The sequence below is a fragment of the Cyanistes caeruleus genome, chromosome 2 (assembly GCF_971803275.1).
Source record: "Cyanistes caeruleus chromosome 2, bCyaCae1.hap1.1, whole genome shotgun sequence".
Lineage (NCBI taxonomy): Eukaryota > Metazoa > Chordata > Aves > Passeriformes > Paridae > Cyanistes > Cyanistes caeruleus.
The window spans coordinates 64,095,029-64,114,603 of NC_141702.1; the positions used below are offsets into that span (position 1 = coordinate 64,095,029).

General features: G+C 36.3%; 1 protein-coding gene across 2 annotated transcripts in view; it reads right to left on the minus strand.

Annotated features, from left to right (window-relative positions):
• The window catches only part of PEX7 (peroxisomal biogenesis factor 7), a 43,746-nt gene that overhangs the window by 17,178 nt on the left and 6,993 nt on the right, over positions 1–19,575 (minus strand). For both annotated transcript variants that reach the window (XM_086877502.1, XM_086877503.1), the window contains exons 4-8: positions 18,725–18,802; positions 18,315–18,423; positions 7,157–7,263; positions 6,642–6,755; positions 3,326–3,381 (exon numbers count right to left, since the gene is read on the minus strand). In XM_086877502.1, the coding sequence (XP_086733628.1) occupies positions 3,326–3,381; positions 6,642–6,755; positions 7,157–7,263; positions 18,315–18,423; positions 18,725–18,802 (464 nt within the window). The remainder of the gene's footprint in view (positions 1–3,325; positions 3,382–6,641; positions 6,756–7,156; positions 7,264–18,314; positions 18,424–18,724; positions 18,803–19,575) is intronic.

Sequence of the window (19,575 nt, forward strand, 5' to 3'; positions counted from 1 at the left end):
TGCTTTCCATAAAAGCCCACTCAATGACTAATGCTAGTTTTCACACACAATCACACCAGGCACAAGTCACAGTAGAATGTGGATTTATAAAGCCAAGAACCTTTCAAGAGCAACACAGAACTCAGTGCTAGTTTACTACATGTGTATCACACAATTCATCCACCTGATCCTATTCCCTAATTCCTGTGCTGACTTGTAAAAGTTCTTCCTGCAAACTAGAAAAACTTTTGTCAGAGGAGAGCTTAGTGTCAAACTACTTGTGGATACAGGCCAATCAGAGCAACAATGTTACTTCAGGCATTAACTGGGAACATCTAACTGTTTCCATACCAATGTTCTGAAGAAATTATTTCATTACAGTTCCAGTGAAGTATCAACATTCTGAAGCAATTTGAGTATAAAAGGACAATTTCCATTTAAGGAAAATTATAAAAAAAAAAAAAAAAAAAAAAAAAAAAAAAAAAAAGAGAACAAATGAGCCAACAACCACCTTTTCACATTGAAGGAAAAAACCCAGAAAAAACCCAGAAGGATAATAAGGATACCTAACTGAAGTGAAACACAGTTCATTTTAGGATTAGCCTTATTCTGTAAGACTTCTTTGTGATCCAAATTACTGAACTTGTACATAGTGATGAGAGCTGGAGATAGTGGTTTAACTTACAGTGTGTTGCAGAGATGATGTCAAATATAGTACAACTTTTAACAAAAATTGCCTTTCTGCCTTAGGGACAGATATTAGGGACATATTCTGTGAATATGATTCAAGATCTGGCCTGATACCAGCTTAATGAAGCTCTATAATTTATCAGATCCTCTGTTTAGATTTTGGTGAGCACTGTCTGTGACTAATGCACCATGATTTCTTTTTTATACTGAAGAGTCCAAAAATACCCAATGGTGATTCCAGTAAAAGACGACACTGATGTTCTTCCAAACTGAATTTTGACAGAGATAATGTTTAAGAATATGCAGGCAGACCTAAAGTAGTTCTGGAAATGTTACAGTACTTTGTGTATTTCCTGACATTTTAATGATTCATTTGTGTTCAATGTGCTCTTTAATTAGCCTACATTTTTTCTGAGCTCTTCTGAAGAGTAAGGAAATGTTATAGAAAAAATTTGTCTGAATTAAGCATTTACTGGACAGGGATTATAAATCATTACATCAAGGTATGTAAAAACTCAAGTTCAAACCAACATCCTCTTTTTCTCAGCTCCTACGTTTCTTTTCAGTAGCTTGGCTACAGCACTCACATTCAATCATTATACTCTTTGCAAAGGAGGAAGCTAAGTATTGTTAACTTTGTTTTCAACCCACTACTTTTTCTTTTAGATAGACAGTTGTGATTATGTGCCAAACTAGCTGTACAACCTGAAACAAACAAAACCCTGCCTCTTACATGGCAGTTTGACAATCTGGACTAAGATTTGCAGCTGTTCAGTTAAACCATAAAGCTTCAGTAACCTCTAAGATTGCAGAGCTCCGACAGTAAAGGATTGTTCCAGCACTATGCTCTATTCTGTTATCTATTATAAACTAATGCTTGCAGATAATTCTGAGCTTCAAACAGACACACTGAAGAGCATAAATGAACAGCATCATAACTAAACTGCTATTAAAATAACACAGCAATGAATCTGTTTTTAAGGGACTGCCATACCATGCTGTTCTACAAATTAAAATTCAGCCCCCTGCCACCAAATGGGGCTAAAAAGTCACAAGCCTTGAGTAGACTCAACAAGATCCATAATTAATGTCATGTATTAGAATCCCTACTCTTCTTCCACCTTTTATATAAAAATCAAGGATTTTTACTCCTAAATTGAAATGTGTGTGTGTGTCCACACATGTGCATATATGACAGGATGTGTGCATGTATGTAATTGTGGAGTGTATGATGCATCCAGTAAAACGACAGTATGTGGTAGAGGTGCAATACAGTCTTTACATATCCAAATTCTTAGGGCAACAATTTTTCTCCATTATACAGAATATTTTGCTTGTGACACCTCTTCCAAAGACTTTCACCTGGCCTTCTTTGTTGTTTGTTGTTCACTTGTACCAGATCAAACAGTTTTAGAAAACTGTTAAAAAATCTTTATTTCATCTCTCTGATTCTGCTGTCTCTCCCTAGTCATGACAAGTAAATATTTGAACAAAAAAATAATGCCTAGAGTGAATTTTGTGAGGAGGTCCCCAAGCTCTGCATTTATAGACACAATGCTTTGTGAGCTAGTAGCTCTCTCCATCTTTTCTGACCATTTCCACATACAAGAATGTCAGAGCTGAAATTGCACCAGATTTCAATATTGCATGAAGCAGAGTAGTGCCAAACCTGAAGGATATATAGTTGGTGTCAAAAAGGGGAAGAGCATGACAACACAATTAAGTCGTGTCTGTGCTTAATGTGTTAACTTCATGATGCAACTTTATGGATGCAACAATGTTATGGCAGAAGACTGGATAGATTTATGGTTTAGCAACATATACAGGCACTGAGAATTAGCAACAGAACCCTTTGGCAACAGAATCTCTCTAGGTCTGGTGGCAAACCTATTAGGACACAACCAGAAGCCACATTACTTTGATTTGGACAAGTGGGATAACTTTGCAGTCCTTTATAAAGGCAAGAGGGCTTCTCCCATTTCTTAATCTACTGCCTACTACACTCAGTCCATGTTAGAAAATTAAAATGTAGATCAAATAATGGGACTGAGGTAGTCAGGAATACTTCATGGTTTACTGACTTAGGACACAGTGTACCTTAGAGAAATCCCAGTATCAAAGCAAACTTCTTTAGGACTTTAAATTAGCTTTAAAACATCTGTACTATGAGATCTTCAGCAGTATCAGATATAATGAGCAGCCAGGGGAACATGAAGAAGAGCTAAAGAGCTTCAGCATTCACACTGTGGAACACTTCTAAAGCTTCCTCAGATACCAGTAGGACAAAAGCTTTGTTCATAAAAAGCATAAATAAAAATGCATAATTTTAACATTTGAACAATTTTTAACAAATTAACTAAAGTAAGAGGGTATTATCTTCTTATCAGACATTGTCACAGGTGGATGCAACATTCTACATTCAGTAGAGTGATGTGAAAAGGATTGCAGAAAACATCTGATAGAGCAGATATGTCTTGGCATAGTGACTGAGCTGGCCTTTAATGACAAACCCATGCATTTGCAACATAGGTTATGAAGCATCTCACAGCAATATTAACTACACTTCTGTATATCCACTCTGGAACTGTTTTCTATTGCAAGCCATATTAAAATAGATCATCTTTCTATTTTTATCCAGTTAGAGAAAATACTGTACCTTACAGTAAAATCATAGGAGCAAGAGGCCAATATGGTTGCGTGGAATGGTGAAAACTGCAAGAAAACAAAACAACTTTTACATTGTGGATATATGCAGACTTACGGTAAGTAGTATGTTATCAAAAACTTAGTTCATTTACTAAAAATAGTTCTAAATATCTAAATTTGTCTTGGTACCACATCACACTGCTACAAAACAGACTACATCAGTGTATTTCTCCCCCATGCTTCTAATTACAAGGAGTCATAGAATTAATAATCACAAGGAATGCCCTATTGGATCCCAGTTTGCTTAGATTTCATTACAGCAGTACCAAATAACTCTGCTGTAAAGTTAAGAAGTTCTGGAATAGTCATAAGCAGCCATTAAATTCTGCTTTTGACTAATAAGCTGTTTCATCTTGTTATATAAATCAAGTTTCAAACCAGCTATGTGACCAGTTAATTATTTTCAGAGAGACAAAATCTGTGCCATACTACAGAGAATATAAGATATATTACTGTCATCAATTCTATATGCAATGATTTTGAAATTATTTATACAAATGGGAAAAATGGAGAGAAGTGGAAAAACTGAAGGCAATATAACATCACTTCATGATGCTCCCCTCTCCTACAGGGCATTTTACATGACATGCTCCTCCGTGATACATGGATACACTCTTCCATGGACTCTAGCAGACTGGTTTAAAAACTGCAGCAAAAGAAGGATGCAGTTATGCAAAAATTATTTATCTCAGCTCTAGTTTTTTTGCAACCTGCAGTTTCCAATTATTTTAAAATCTGTATTTCTCAGCAGGAAATACAACAAGCCACTGACATAATTTGAGATTGAAATGCAGGTCCCCCACACTATGGTTCACAGGTAAGTCTTCCTGCAAGACTTCTAATATTATTCACAGCAACTACACAGTCAAAAGTTAAGTCTGGGCTATTTCCACAACTGCTCAGGTTGCCAAGAGAGGAGTGTATGTTGATGGCTACTGAACTCTGCTGACAGAGTTGTCTTTGCTATAGCAGAATTGAGGGATGTGCATGCTGGAACTTGAACCTCTGTAGACTTCCTTCAATTTTTTTTTTGAGGGGGGTGGAAAGAAAAACCCAAAAACCCCCAGGTTCTGCACCTCAGGAAAATGAATACTAGAGGGGAAGAAGTCGGATGGGCAACAAAAATTAATGGTACACTTTCCATAAGCCCCCTTTGCATGTCCACATAGTTTAAGATAAAGCAAAACCATCCTGTCAAAACTTTGTCATTAACCTTAAGTATCCTAGAAACTTCCCTAAGCAAACTCTGTCAAAATCCTTAGCAGAGTGTTACACATGTAAGTTGAGAAAATTTGCATAAAGTTTTTCTGCTACAAGAGAAAATTTTGCTCCATTTAACTGTAAGATACTACAATTTTATCATCTGAACAGCTGTTTACAGTCAGAAGATACCACCACATCATCCATCCTGATTCCAACATACCCAGATATCTTTTTAGGTAAACTCAAAAACTGTAACTATGTTGTCTACGATACTGAAACCAGCTAAGAATGTGAGGATCAAATGCACCAATATCAAAATCTCCCAAAAAGGCCTCCAGATGACCTGCTGATAATACCCTGTACTGCAGTGAAAGACCATAGGAAATCTGCAGGAATCCTGATAGTATTGTGCTAGGTAGAATTCCTTGCCAGCCTCAGATCTGACTGACACAACCCCTGAACAAGTGAACGAAATACAAAAGACAAGCAAGCGAAGAGAGTGATTTCATGGTTGGTTTAAGCTAATTTCAGAGTGTACTGCTGCCAAGACTTGTGGTTTCCACTTTCTTTTCTACTTCAAACTGTGTGCTCGTATTCCCTTCCTTTGTGTCAAGGCTTGTGATTGTGTGGTTGAGCAACAAATCGAAAAAGCGCAATGATCCAGACAGAAACGAGTCACTTTCAGGGACAGGGTTTCAAGTCAGAGCCATCAGCTGCAGCTTTACAATGGCTCGTGTTGGCACAACACAGGGGAAGGGATATCAGTAGGGGCAGCTGCCTCTATAGAGGCAGCATCCAGGTCTCTTCTCGTAATACAGTGTGACTGGTGAGTTACAGCACACAAGTGTAGATGTGCTGCACCACCTCGAAGTGCTGGCCCACACTGTCATATCTTATGTCCTCAGGGACCATGTCTGTCTTGAAACGGAAGCAAAGAAAGCCTGGTAAGATGGAATAAAAGTCATGTACTCTCACTTTGTCTTCTTTGCACATGGATGCATCTTCTCCTATAAAAAATATTTCACACAGCCAGATTAGTGATTAGTTGTGCAAGCATTAAATTAGAAAAAAAAGAATGAATCACCAGTCGGGAGAGCAGGCAGGGGTAGCTGGGATAAGGAGAGCAGGAGCTTCTCATATTGTCTGACCATTAAAAGGATTTGTGATACAGAATGACTACCTGAGTCACACCCTTTTCTGACAAATTACAAACTAAGCACGGTAACTTCTAAATATGTTAGAAACACACCAAGACCATATGAAGCAAAATACCAACCCGGGATAACTTTTTTTCTGCCAGTTCAGACATCCTAGAAAATATTAATAAACAAACCTGATCCTGGGGGGTTTTAAAAGGATTAGGCATTACCTCCTTTTCAGGAGACTTTGATATTAATGCATTTGACTCACATTTTTTGCTGGTTTCAATATTTTACACTGAAAAATAGTTACAGTTTTTGAGTTAACCAAAAAAGAATGCATATTTTTTCATATAAGATGATAAAAATGTCATTGTGCATCTAGAGAAAATTCTTATTTGTGTGTGTTCTAGCTGTATAAAGATCCAGTAAAGTAATACGAAGCCTTTCATGCATAAAGTTTCAAAATCTCTTGGAATGCATTAATATTTTCTTTGTATACACGAAAGTATATATTCACAATTTGTTCTATGTCTTGTCTTCTGTGAATATTGTCCCTTTGTGTGGAAAGACAAAGGAACAGCATCATTTAAAAATGAGTAAGGGGAAGTGTTTTCCCCATCTCGAATTTCCCATATAATTTAGCTGAAGTAAACCTTCTAACCCACTCTCAATGCCCTCTAACACTCTTAGTGTGAATATACTGACTTTGAAAATGCCATTTACTGTAAAATCCCATCAATCTACAAAATATCAAAATGTTTGACAGTGCTAAACTGAAAGTTTTGAAGAACAGCCACTGTAACATCTAAAATCCTGTTGGGTTGGGGTTTTTTTCCTAGTTATTAGATAATATTAAAAATATTACTGGCTTCCAGAAAAAATTGTGTAACAATTCAGTGATGGAAATAAAATTCAACTTACTTTCACTCTTCTGATAGCATAGGTATGACCAAGCAAGACGAACACTGGCTGCCGGATGTTCCTCAAATCCCAGCCTTTCAAGCTACAGTCAACTGCACCGGTTACCAGCAAGTTCTGATGATGCAATAAAAAACAGATATATCACAACAATTTAATTACTAAATTGTAGCAATGCATATGTTGGATACAAATTTAGGAAAATCTAAAAATACAAATTAATAAATCATAAATGAAGTGACATCCCCAGTATGGAAATTAAAGAGCTCAAACAAACACCAACTTGTTTTCCACTTCTGACTACTCTTCCCATTACACAAAGAGTAAGCAAAATCTCTTATCTTCCTGGGTTGACCATCTGTTAGAACAAAGCTCTTCAGGAGATGTAATAGTGAATGAGAGCAACAAAGCAACTAGGCATATTTTCATAAAGAGAAGATGCAATAATGCAGTAAAACCCCCTGCTATTTAATGAGAGTGGTTCAATTAGCAAAACAGTGGGATGAATGGTTTTATACCTCATCATATTTACACCAGTCACAGCTCAAGACCTCAGCCTGGTGGGCTGGTATCACAAGTTTGACTCCTGGGGTTTTCACATCCCAAATTCTTAACGTCTGATCACCTGAAACAAAGAGAAATTGATTCAATGTTGTTGCATCAGTTACAGAATTCACTTAATCCATTAGTACTTAGAGGACAAGTGTTTCTTAGCTGTATGAAATACAGATGATTGCATGAGGACATTCATGCCAAATAAAGCAAGCAACGTTATAGACACATCATAGAAGTCATATTGATGCAAGAAAAGGTATCTGAACTTACTATTGCTCTTTCATTAGATAAAAAACTCCACAAATTCATTTTACTACTAACCCTTTCACTGTTATTTAAACTCAGATTTGACTGAAAGGAGATAGGGTAAAAGACTTAAATAACATTCAATTAAACTAGGAGCCATTTAAAAGGTCCATTAAAAAATGAACTTAGAATCGTGAAAAAGCTTCCTCTTGAAGCCATCTGAGAAGTACCACCTAGTCACATGTTTTTGGCACAAGGAAAAATGAACAGTATTTGATATACCACTTATTTCAAAATTCCTTCAAAGAAAGAAAAATTTAGGATGTATCTATCACCTGTATTCATCATGTACAAAGCCTCCAGCCACTCTTGTTTATTGAAATACTGGAAGATAAGGTCATTCTACTGTAACTGTTACAGATAGGAAAGACAACATGTGCTTTAACTGTGGAGCATGCACGCACATGCACACTCACAGAGAGCAATAGAGTCCAGCTTAAGAGCTGTTAATCACCTGTGCCTCTCTCTTCATCTCCAGACATAAATTTACTTCTACCCCTAAAGACCTTCAGCATTTGTATGTACCCTTCTTAAAAATTCAGCTCCTAATGGTTTGTAAAGACATCAAAAGCTGCATCAGCTGACAGGACAACTGTGCTTACCAATTTTTAAAATTGGGATTTTCTCATTAGCCCAGCATTAGCTTTGTGTCAGCAAAAATGGATTCTCTAGCTCTCTAACTTAGGGGGAGAAAATTAATTAGAATTTATTATGCTTATGTTCATTCAAGAATTTAATTTAAATTCTTGTGATTAAATTTTAGTGATTAAATTTAATCACTAAAAAGTGATTAAAACACTCGTAATTTCTATATGAGGCATGTATCAATACTACCTAAATTAAAAAACACTGTTTTATGCTGCTGCTGAAGAAATTATTGATATTTCCTTATACTTATTATTTTCATGCCATTTATATACAAGCACTTTGATGGTTTTAGTGCCCTGTTGGTCACTGGCTGTAAAATATACAGCTGGGCAAAAAAAAAAAATCACAGCTCTTTTCAAGAAACTGGCTACAGATCAAATAAAACAATCCCTAGAGCCACAGCAATATTCCTAATTGCATGAACTACCAGACCCTGCAGACTCCACAAAAAAACCCATAAAACAATTGGAAACTTTAAATAAATAAGGCAGAGAGAGCTTGGTTCACTACATGTCGTGAGTGCATCCTTCTGACCGCGGAGACCATGGGGAGCTTGCTCTGGTGTTGGCTGGCTCATCCTCAGCCCTCACAACTGTGAGAGACGCTTCAGTCCTGGTGGATAAACTCCCCATCTGTAAGGTGGGAACAACACCCAATTCCTCCCTGCTTTCACTCCCCTCCTGCACTGTCAAGAGGAAGACTGCTGCTCAGTACATGGATAGCACTCCTGACAAGGGCACCCTGCAGCCAGTGAAGCCTCAAACATCGCTACAGTGCTTATAAAAACAGGGCAACATATGGAGAGGAAGAAACACAAGCAGCAGGGTTTTGGCAAAGAAACAGGTAGTACACCCATCCACTCTCTATTAGCCTTGCTAATCTCCTTGCCCACAGAGGACAGTTCAGTTTGAATTTTAAGTCTTTCTGAGATATTATAATGGACTTTTTAAAAAGCTTTTATTTTAATTTCATCAGATAACATAGATTTGAAGGAGAAATACATATTTCACTACAGACAGGATCATTTTCCCCAAGCAAATAAATATATAAATCCAGGTGAACTAAAATGAACTGATACAGAGATGCTACAGTAGCATTATGAGGGCCAAAAGCATTTGGAAAAGTTATTCAGCCAATATCAATTTTGACACTAAATAAACAATTGCCCCAATTATTTCTTTTTAACAGAAAATGCTGATGCATGAGAAAAAGAAAAAATGGTTATTTTCCTTTTTATTTTTTAAATTTCTTTGAAAATGCTAGACTTAGCAGTTATTAATTCTGGCTGGCACTATCAGTGAAATGTTTTTAATGGAGTAACACAACACACAAGTAAACCTTTCTGTGAATAGAAAAGACTGATCTAAAGCCAAAGGCAAATCCAATTCTTTCATTTAAAAATCAGATTAATTATTAAAAAAAACCCCTGATAAACAGTGCAATCCTGACTCAGGGCACATTTTAACAAACTTTTTTTCAACCTCAAATTAATTTCCATTACATACATATATTTACATTTAATTTCAATAAAAGCTTCAGTAAAAATTTTGCAATTTCCACATTTCCATGAGTACTGAAAATACTGAGCATGCACTTTTTCCACAAGATAAAGGAGGATCATAATAACAGAAAGTACAAGGAAAGCACACCTAGAACAATCATATTCACTAACAGACACTTACAGCTGACAGCCCAAAGTAAGCAACCACAAAAGCACCCAACATTTCCCCCATAAAATATTGCTATTTTTGTATGAAGAAATTTCTCTATGGCAACAGATTTTTACTGGTCCATTAGATAATTATGATTTCAGAATTGTTTATACATTGTACTTGCTTGCTTTCTTTCTAATGAATATTTGTGAAATCTTGGACGAATCAATAAAACTACACAATACACACTCATCTATTCAAAACTTTTCAATTGATGCTAATCTACAAGTACATCATCCTTATACACAGGATAAAGACTGCTAATGTGAATGACACTGTCTGATAGTGAAAAGATAAAGTTTATTTAAGACTTAAATTTTATGTAGATTTTATACTACCTTTTTTACTCACAGATATATTTTACCCAAATTTATAAATCATCATCTCCAAAGTCCTGTGAGAACAACCAGCTAAGCAATCATTGCCAAACAGTGCAGAGGTGTAACAGTAACTACAAAAACAAGCTAGGTATTTGGGTGGTTAATGAAACCCCACGAAACCTTAAACATTATGTGAAGGGGAAAAGAACTCTAACTAGGACAGGTATAATGCTTCCCAGGAACTAAATTCCACTAGGCCGGGCTGCTGAGAGCCCCATCCAACCTGGTCTTCCATGAATGGGGCATCTGCAGCTTCTCTAGGCAATCTGTTCTGGTTGTTCTGGTGCCTCATCACCCTCACAGTACAGAGTTTCTTCATAATATCTAATCTAAACCCACCCTCTTTTAGTTTAAAGCATTAGCCCTTGTTCTATCACTACATGCACCTGTAAAAAGCCAAAACCATTGCAATTAAACTATCTCTGCAATGCCATTGAATGATCACAAGTTAACATTACTTGCTTACTTACACGTATTTTTAAATACTAAACCAGATTAAATTATTTAGGCTGAATCAAACAGAAAATCTGTGGGAGAATTACAAGTAGAACCCAACTCTCATGACACAAAATCAATCTTTTTATGCATGTTAAAATGATGGCGCTGATTGTTTCTATCAGTGATAATTGTTCTGATTTTGGCTGAAATGGAGATGTTTTTCTTCTGAGTAGCTAGTACAGTGCTGTGCTTTGGATTTAAGATGAGAATAACATTGATAACAGTGATACTTTGGTTGTCTCTGAAGAGTGTTTACACTAAGTCAAGGAATTTCCAGCTCCTCATGGTGCCCTGCCAGTGGCAGGGCTGGGACTGCACAAGAAGTTGGAACGGGATGCAAGAAGAACAGCTGACCAGAGGGATACCCCATAACACATGGCATCATGCTTAACCTACAAAGCTGGGAGAAGAAAAAAGGAAGAAAGAGATGTTTGGAATGATGGATTCATCTTCCCAAGTAACCATTATGCATGATGGAACCATGCTTTACAAGAAAAGCCTGAACAGTCGCCCGCCCATGGAAAGTGGTGAATGAATTCCTTGTTTTGTTCTTGCATTCACAATTTTTGCTTTATCTATTAAACTGTCTTTACCATAACCCACAAGTTTTCCAGCTTTGACCCTTCTGATTCTCTCTTCATCCCACCATGGGGGAGTGACTGAGTGGCCGGGTGGGGCTGAGCTGTCAACAGGGGTTAAACCACCACAACAGGACAAGAAAACTTACAACACAAATAATAAAGCTCATGGGATTCCACACAAAGAGACAGAAATAGACACAAATAACAGCTTTAGTTAAATTATCTAAGAGTACTACCAAATACACAAAACTTATCTCCATGTAGCACAACTGACTTAGCAAGTACACAAAGTTACCAGTGGAAATATACTTTCCAACAGGTCAACTTTAGTGTGATACAAAGTGGTGTCAAGTTAAAAATGAGAAGAGTTTGAAGTTATTTTAGGGAAGAGGCCAAACAATTATTTTTCTGAAAATAAAATAAAATAAAATAAAATAAAATAAAATAAAATAAAATAAAATAAAATAAAATAAAATAAAATAAAATAAAATAAAATAAAATAAAATAAAATAAAATAAAATAAAATAAAATAAAATAAAATAAAATAAAATAAAATAAAATATAGTGAAATCTTTATTTCAGTGTTTCCCAAGAGGATTATACATAAATCTTGGGACAATTTTTTTTTTTTCAAAATTGACCAAAGTCAACACACATCCATAATGCCTTATTAGTGATTAAGCCATTATTCAGTAAATGATAATATTGGCTAGATACCTACCTGTAACCCACAAGACAAAACTCAAATTAATTTACTGTAAAAAACCGTTACTGTTTACTTCTTCTGAACACTAAACCACTTTATAACGTGTGATTTTAGTACAAAATTAACACCTGAAAGTGGTTTATGTTATAGCATGTGCTATATACAGTACTTTACTACAGTTAGCACATAGTATAAATTGAGGAATAAACTCATTTCCTGAGAAACACTTCATCTTGTTCATTAGAGAATGATTTAGTAAAGCTTATTTGATGTGCCGGTTTTGGCTTGGGTAGGTTTCCTTTTCTTCACAGTGGCTGCTATGGGGCAATATTTTGGATTTGTGCTGAGCCCAGGGCTGACAATATCAAGATGTTTGTTATTGCTAAGCAGGGCTTAGACAGAGCCAAGGCCTTTCCTGCTTTTCATACCGCCCTCCTGGTGAGGGGGCTGGGGATGCTTGGGACATTGGGAGGAGACACAGCTGGGACAGGTGACCCCAATTGATCAAAGGCATATTCCAGACCTGTGACATCATTCTCATTATACAAAGTAGGAGAAAGAAGGAGGAAGTGGGAGGACATTTGGATAGATGGTGTTTGTCTTCAAAAGTCACTTCAAAAGTCACGCATGATGGGGCCCTGGCTGAACACCTGCCTGCCCATGGGAAGCAGTGAATTAGTTCCTTGTTTTTCTAATTAGTTCCTTGTTTTTCTTTGCTTGTGTGCACTGCTTTTGCTTTCCCTATTAAACTGCCTTTATCTCGGCCCACGAGTTTTCTCACTTTTACCCTACATATGTCTCTCCCAGATCCTACTGATGTGGGAGTGACCATGTGGCTGCGTGGCGCTTGGTGACTGGCTGAGTGTAAACCACAGCACTGGAGCACAAGACTTGGATGAATTCAAAACTGTGCTGGTTAGTCTCAAAGTAACAGATTGCAAGTGAAAACACTCACATCACTACTATATTTGACATAAACTAAGCAAGTAAATTGTATTTCAAAAGCTTCTAGTATAAACAGCAGTTTGGCTGAACTGCAACAAGCCACAGTAACTCCACAATCAGCTTGCTCTCTAGATACTTGGTTTGTACAACAGTGTACCATGCAGTAAATTGAAGCATCTTATTCTTTTATCCCTTGAGGGTTTCAATTTCAAAAATGACCAATTTTTTGCAAAGCTTTGAACCTTGTTCACTTTGGCATTTCTTCTAATACATTAAACGAGAAGGAAACAAAGCAAAAAGTGGACCCACACTGCACACAAATGGATGGAGTATAAAACTCTAGAAAAAAGTGCTTTGGAATTCATGAGAAACCACTGTCATAGCCAAACAGCAGATTATTTCTTCCGTTTTTAAGGAACCTGAATGAGCATAAACATCTTTGGAATAACCTGTCTCCGTGTCCTACTCTTCAACATCTCCTTTATTTGCTCAGTGCTACTTCTGAGGCAGGAATGTGAGCTGAAACTTTAGAAAAATTATGTCAAAGACAACAACCCCAAGTTTTGATCCAGAAAGACAAAAAAACACCTCTACTGAGAAGCTGCACTCGAGGCTATTCTTCCCAATTAATTCCATAAATGTTCTCTTAGTAGATGTACACCTTCCTCAGCTCATTATTTCATGCAAAATAATTTGTTCAATCATAGGTTTTTTTTTACAATTTGAGTATCAAACACAGAAAGGTGCACCAAGACTACATGCCCACCTGATTTATGAAACAGCAGCTTGAAAATCCATTTATTACACACATTTATCACCAAGAGACCAGTAAGGAAGAAGAGACTTTTTAAAAGGCAACTCACTAACTCAGGGCTGGCAGAAAAACAGAGTATGAGATAAACAATGGTTTTTAGTTCCAACATTAAAGTCTAGCACTCAATGCAAGGGCTTACAAGAGTGGGACCTGGATTTACAAGTTCATTTGCAAAGCAGCAAAACTACAGTCATCCAACACTTTTGTCAACATAATAAAAATTTATCAGAAATTATCATACCTTATTGTGGTAAGAAAATTTTTTGCCCTCGGCTTTCAGGCTTAAAAACAAGTCTTTGAGCAAGGAATACAATTAATCAATCTAAATACTGATAAATACAGACATTGCCAGGCAGATTCGAGAAAAATTTCTTATCCTTATTCATGAGTTAAGATGTTGTTAAAACTATGTACCTTCCCTGATCAGTGAACTTAAAAAATTATTTAAAAAAGAATGCAGCATTAAAACTAAGGTCCCAGTATTAAAGAAAATAGCTATCAGTCATTCTAAATCTGGGCTTTGTCTAATCCAAAATATTCATATTTTCATTTGTCAGAGTTGTATCTGTATGGAAGACTACTACAGTTATGCAGATAAAGGATAAATGGTATTCATTAAATACTTTCTACTGTTAAAGGACAATAAACCCAGCTGATACTGAAAAGGATGCTTTCTTTATAAACCACAGGACTGAGCAAGGCCTATTGCTCTGCAGTCATGGAGAATCAGCTAGTAGAACTGATTAACATTTGACTAAATATTACTGTTGCATACATTTCTAACGTTCTCTATGAGATTCTCACCAATTTACTCTCTGGGTTAAAAAAGAAAAAAAAATATTCAAGGCAAATTACATAATGAGTCATTAAACCCCCTTAGCCATGAGGCTGCTGTTAAGCATTCATGTCACTTCTTTAATGACATTTTCCACATCAGTGTGTTTTCAGCATAAGGCAGACATTTACCAGGGCTCTGGTTTGGTGCCACACGTAGACCTGAACATCCTGCTTATCTTATCTGCTCAGAAATTGCTACTGACATCACAACAGCACTTATTTACATATTCAGAATTAACAGTTTGCGCTGTTACTATTAAATCCCAATTTCAAAAACAAACAAAAAAACCCAGATATGCCATTTACTTTCTTTTTCAATGTATGAATGATTGTACATGAAGATAACAGCATGGTAAAGTACCTCACAGACCCCATAAATGTTAAATGGAAGTTTATTAGATGCTGAATAAAACCTAATTTAACTGAAGCATCAGACATATATATCCTTCGCAATTCAATTGCATTTTACTGCCCACTGCAGACAAGCTCAGTTTTCTTGTATGTATTCAGAATGGAGACTTAATGAAGCAAAAAAGGCAATACTTCGTATCAAATTCTTTTTCAATTGCTTTATATTGCCATCTTATATTTCTCATTTTCTTCACTTGTATTCTTTTTCTCGTCTCATAATAGCTTGATAAAAAGCCATATTTCAAAATCAAATATTAGCTTCAGGCCTAAGTTGATCCTTTTGAGCAGCTATTTTACTGTAGTTTGTGATTCTGTCTGCTTTTCTGTTTTCAGTGTTCACAAACTAATTAGTTACATGGAAATTAAACTTCTGCAGGATTCTGTAGTGATTCAAATAAAGGCAGAAAAATGGCAGTGGTGTGGCATGCAAAATGTTTTTAAACCTTCTTTCCTCTTGCTTACTTCCCTTAAAGGAAAAAAAAAGAGTGCATTGTTTTACTTAACATTTAGTTTAATCAGATGTATTTAAAGACCAACATTTTTTCCAATCTGTGGTTTACATATCTAACTTATTTTACTCGTACATGCAGAACTGAAGATGCTGCAACATGAAATAGTTCATTTCTCAAGCATCACAACTGTACTATTAAGATAGCAGTAAGTATATGGTTTGAGTAGGTATGTGTTAGGTGGGATGAGAGAAAGGGGACAGGTGGGGCAAAAAGAGAGAAAAAAAGACACAGACACAGACAACTGACTATCCCAAAGCAGTACAGACTCCTTCAAGAAAGGAATATTTCAATAATCTTCAATAACAACATCCGAAAAAGCTATTGTTTTCAAAAGTGAAAAAACCCAATGAGATTAAAAGAAGTGCAAAAAGTTTCCCTCCAGACTCATTTCAGATACTAATTTTCAAGACAACAAAAGATTGCAAAATAAGATACCACAAAACTGCAGGTCAACCTTCCCAACATCCCAAAGAAGGGAACAGCTCTAAATTTGACACAGTACTATCACATTGAGATTCAAGTTTCTCTCCAGCTCCAACTTTAGCTCAATAGAAGATGAATCATCAGTGAAATTTAGCTTTCTGTCCCATGATTTTCTGTCATCCTCATAGAGTATGCAGATCATAGCAAGTTTTAAATGAGGACAACCAGCCTCCTTGAACAGTTCCACTTTACTTTCATCATCTACCTTCACTGACAGAGTAGGATGTCATTAAGCACTAAACAAAAAGCTCTCTGTGCAATAGACCTTTTTTACAAGGAAAAGGCATTTATACACAAAGCTAGATGGTCATGAGTCCTTCTACTATCCACAGTCCTGCTGACCAAAGAAATGACTGACAATATGTATTTTCTGTAGTGAAGCAATCCAATCAAACCACAGGAAAATTTCAGTGTAAACAATACAAACACAGAAACCCTTCCACATCAGCATGTCATGATTTCTATGTTATTTTATCTAGAAGCACACCAGACATTTTATTTTGGAAACCGTAAGTTCACCATCATTTTGAAGACTTCTTCTTCTAAAATGTCATTATTTTATACCCAGAATTACACTATCAATGTACTGATAGCAGATTTTTATTTCACACCCAAGAAGTACTTAGAGAAGAAAAATACTGTGTCTTTTGTGCATGTTGTTTTTCCATCAATGAGTGAAAACTGTTTGCAATTAGCTTTAGGCTCCAGTAGCACATTAGTCCCTTTCAAACATCAAAGTAAAAATTCACAGAATAGGAACTCTGCAGTATTTTAGTCAAAACTTCCAACAGCTGCACCTACTGAGTCATTCAAAGAACAGATCAATTGTTGTAACCAACATACAGCATCTAACAATCAATGTTTCCCCAAATTGTTCAAGTACCAATGTATTAGAAAAAAGCTTGGCTTCATATCCAAGAGGTTCATATTTGAAATAATCAGTTGTATCAGCAAAGCCCTTTTGTTCATCTAGAATGCCAGAAATTCTGTATGGGTAAGACTACAATGGACAGGAGAGTTCTAAGCAGGACTTTAAAACTGCTTAGAACTTGCAAAAAAAAGCACTTAACTTTGACCAAATAATCCCTAGCTAGTATTCTTCTAGTATATATAGTTGCATTTCAGTAGAACTTTTCATATAGTGTACAGGGCTCAATCCTGTAAGTTTCTCCACATCCTGTTAGATGGGTATCCACCACATAAGGTCAAAAAACCTGTGCTCCAACATTTGGCTTTCAAGCACTACTATGTTTGTTAGAACAAATAAATGTTACTCTTTCATCATTCTAGCTAAACTCTGCAGGCAGAATGAATTTCAGATGGAAACAGCCAGACTGGAATTTTATGAAAGGCACATGCGCTATTTCATCTGACTTCCCACAGAATAGAGAAGACCAGTATCTGTGTGTACACACTGTCCCTCTAACATCAGTAACAGGAAGACATAGTTATACCCACTTACCCTCCTGATAAAAGAGCCAAACAATTTCTATTTAAATCAGTACAGAAGTACAACAGATATGAAATCTGAGAAATTTAGGCCATTGGAATTTATCTATCAATATTTGTATTAAGGCAGTACCTTATAGCCCTTTTATTTCCCAGGCAAACTCTGTGGCTCACAGCACCTCTCTCACAGTTAATCATCAGCTGGGCTCCAAGTATCACACCAGAGCTCTTCTTGTGCCTCTGAAGAAGGAGCAGTGTTTGGAAAACACCACCACCTCACCTCTCTTTGCCTCTGTGTACACTCAACTGTGAGTGTATTTACCAGCAAGACCCATAGCACTGGCCAAAGCAGAAAACTAAAATTGATTATAACCTTTCCCAGAGAACAAGACACAGAGATCTACAGAAATACTTAAAAAAACTCAGTGGGAACTGCCTACATTTCTCACAGAGTTAATAGTCTACTGACACTTGAGATAATTTGAACAAAAACATAGGTCAAAATGCAAAATAAAGTATATAACACAATTTAGTGGTCAATAAATAACAAGAGTGAGATGAATGGAAGACAGCTATATAAAATAACAGAAAAAATTGTCACAAGGTCACTGCTAGAAAACTGCTGATCCTTGTTTCAATGGCCAAGAGGATGATCTACTGACTCTAACAGAACCTACAAATCCAGCCGCAGCAATACATTTACCTTTCCTTGTTCCATTTTTACAGAACAAGTGTATATGACACACACTACCATCTGCTGGACAAAGTGCTGAACTGATCCACTAACACAGGCAGCTTCTGGGTTTCTGTTGTGAGAGCCTCTTTACCATCATGCTTACCTGAGGCAGACGCAAAACAACCCGGGATGTGTGGAGACCATATAGTGCTGTAGATGACCCCTTCATGGCCTTTAAAAGTGCATAATGACTTCCCCACAGCTGGATCCCACTGAATAAAGGAAAAAACAAAACTGTCAAGATATACATTCAGTAAGAAATGAAAGGGTTTCATACATTGAAAAAAAAAAATCTTTATACATACAGAAAGGACTATATGAACTTCTTATTTAAAAAAAAAAAATGCTTAAACTGGTATCAACTGAGAGTTTAAGCAACCTGTCAATTAAAGCAGAATTTCAGCCACAAGGTAAAAATAAAGAGTAAAAGAGAATCCATGTTGCTTCTTAATACAAGGAACTATGAGATCCAAAAGAAATCACACTTTTTACCTTCACAGAAAACCAACATACCAGCTTGGCTGTTTGATCCCATGAGCCAGACACCACTAGCTGCTCTCCTCTAGTTTGGCTCCAGTCAACACTGTATGCCTGTAAGAGACATAAGAGCATAGTTTAGAAGAAGCATTAGAATACAAGTTTCAGGCTGTAGTTAGCCATAGTTTCACAAAATAGACTTGGATTTTCAGATTGTATCCTAGTCAGTTAAAAAAACCATACCACTAAAGCACAACAAAACTGCCAGCAATGCCATTTACCTGAACAAAAAATAAATTCAGCATCTCAGTCAGACATTAAAGGTACATACAGGCTAAGAAAAGTATCCAGAAAAGCAAAGATGGGCCAAAACAGAGGAAGAAGAAAAGTTGTAATAAAATCCACATACATCTGCCATCACTAGGAGTCAACCACTTTAAAACCCAGCATTCAGACTTGATTTCTTATTACTGATACAATTTTATTCAAATATTTACAGTTTCCAATTGCTAGCCATCTCTCACTGTAAATACCACCTCTCTTCAAAGGTGACTTTGAGGTTTTAGCTGACTAAAAAAAAATGCTTTTTTATTATACCTAATTCTCCTAAGAAATATATGTCATAAAATACTCCTGGTTTTCATCTTTTCCAGGTTCTATGGACTCTTTTTTTACCATCCAAATCCTCAAACAAGTAAAATAAAATAAATTAAAAACTCACTGTCCCTTTTAACTACCCATTTCAGCTATTAAGAAATTACTTTCCTCTGTGTAGTTGAAATAAGTTCCCTCTTCCTGATAGCGTGTTCTAATGCTGGTCCCTGCTTTCACAGAGGATACCTTAACTCCACCCTTCACTCCTGATTTTTCTGCTGCCTCACAAAAAC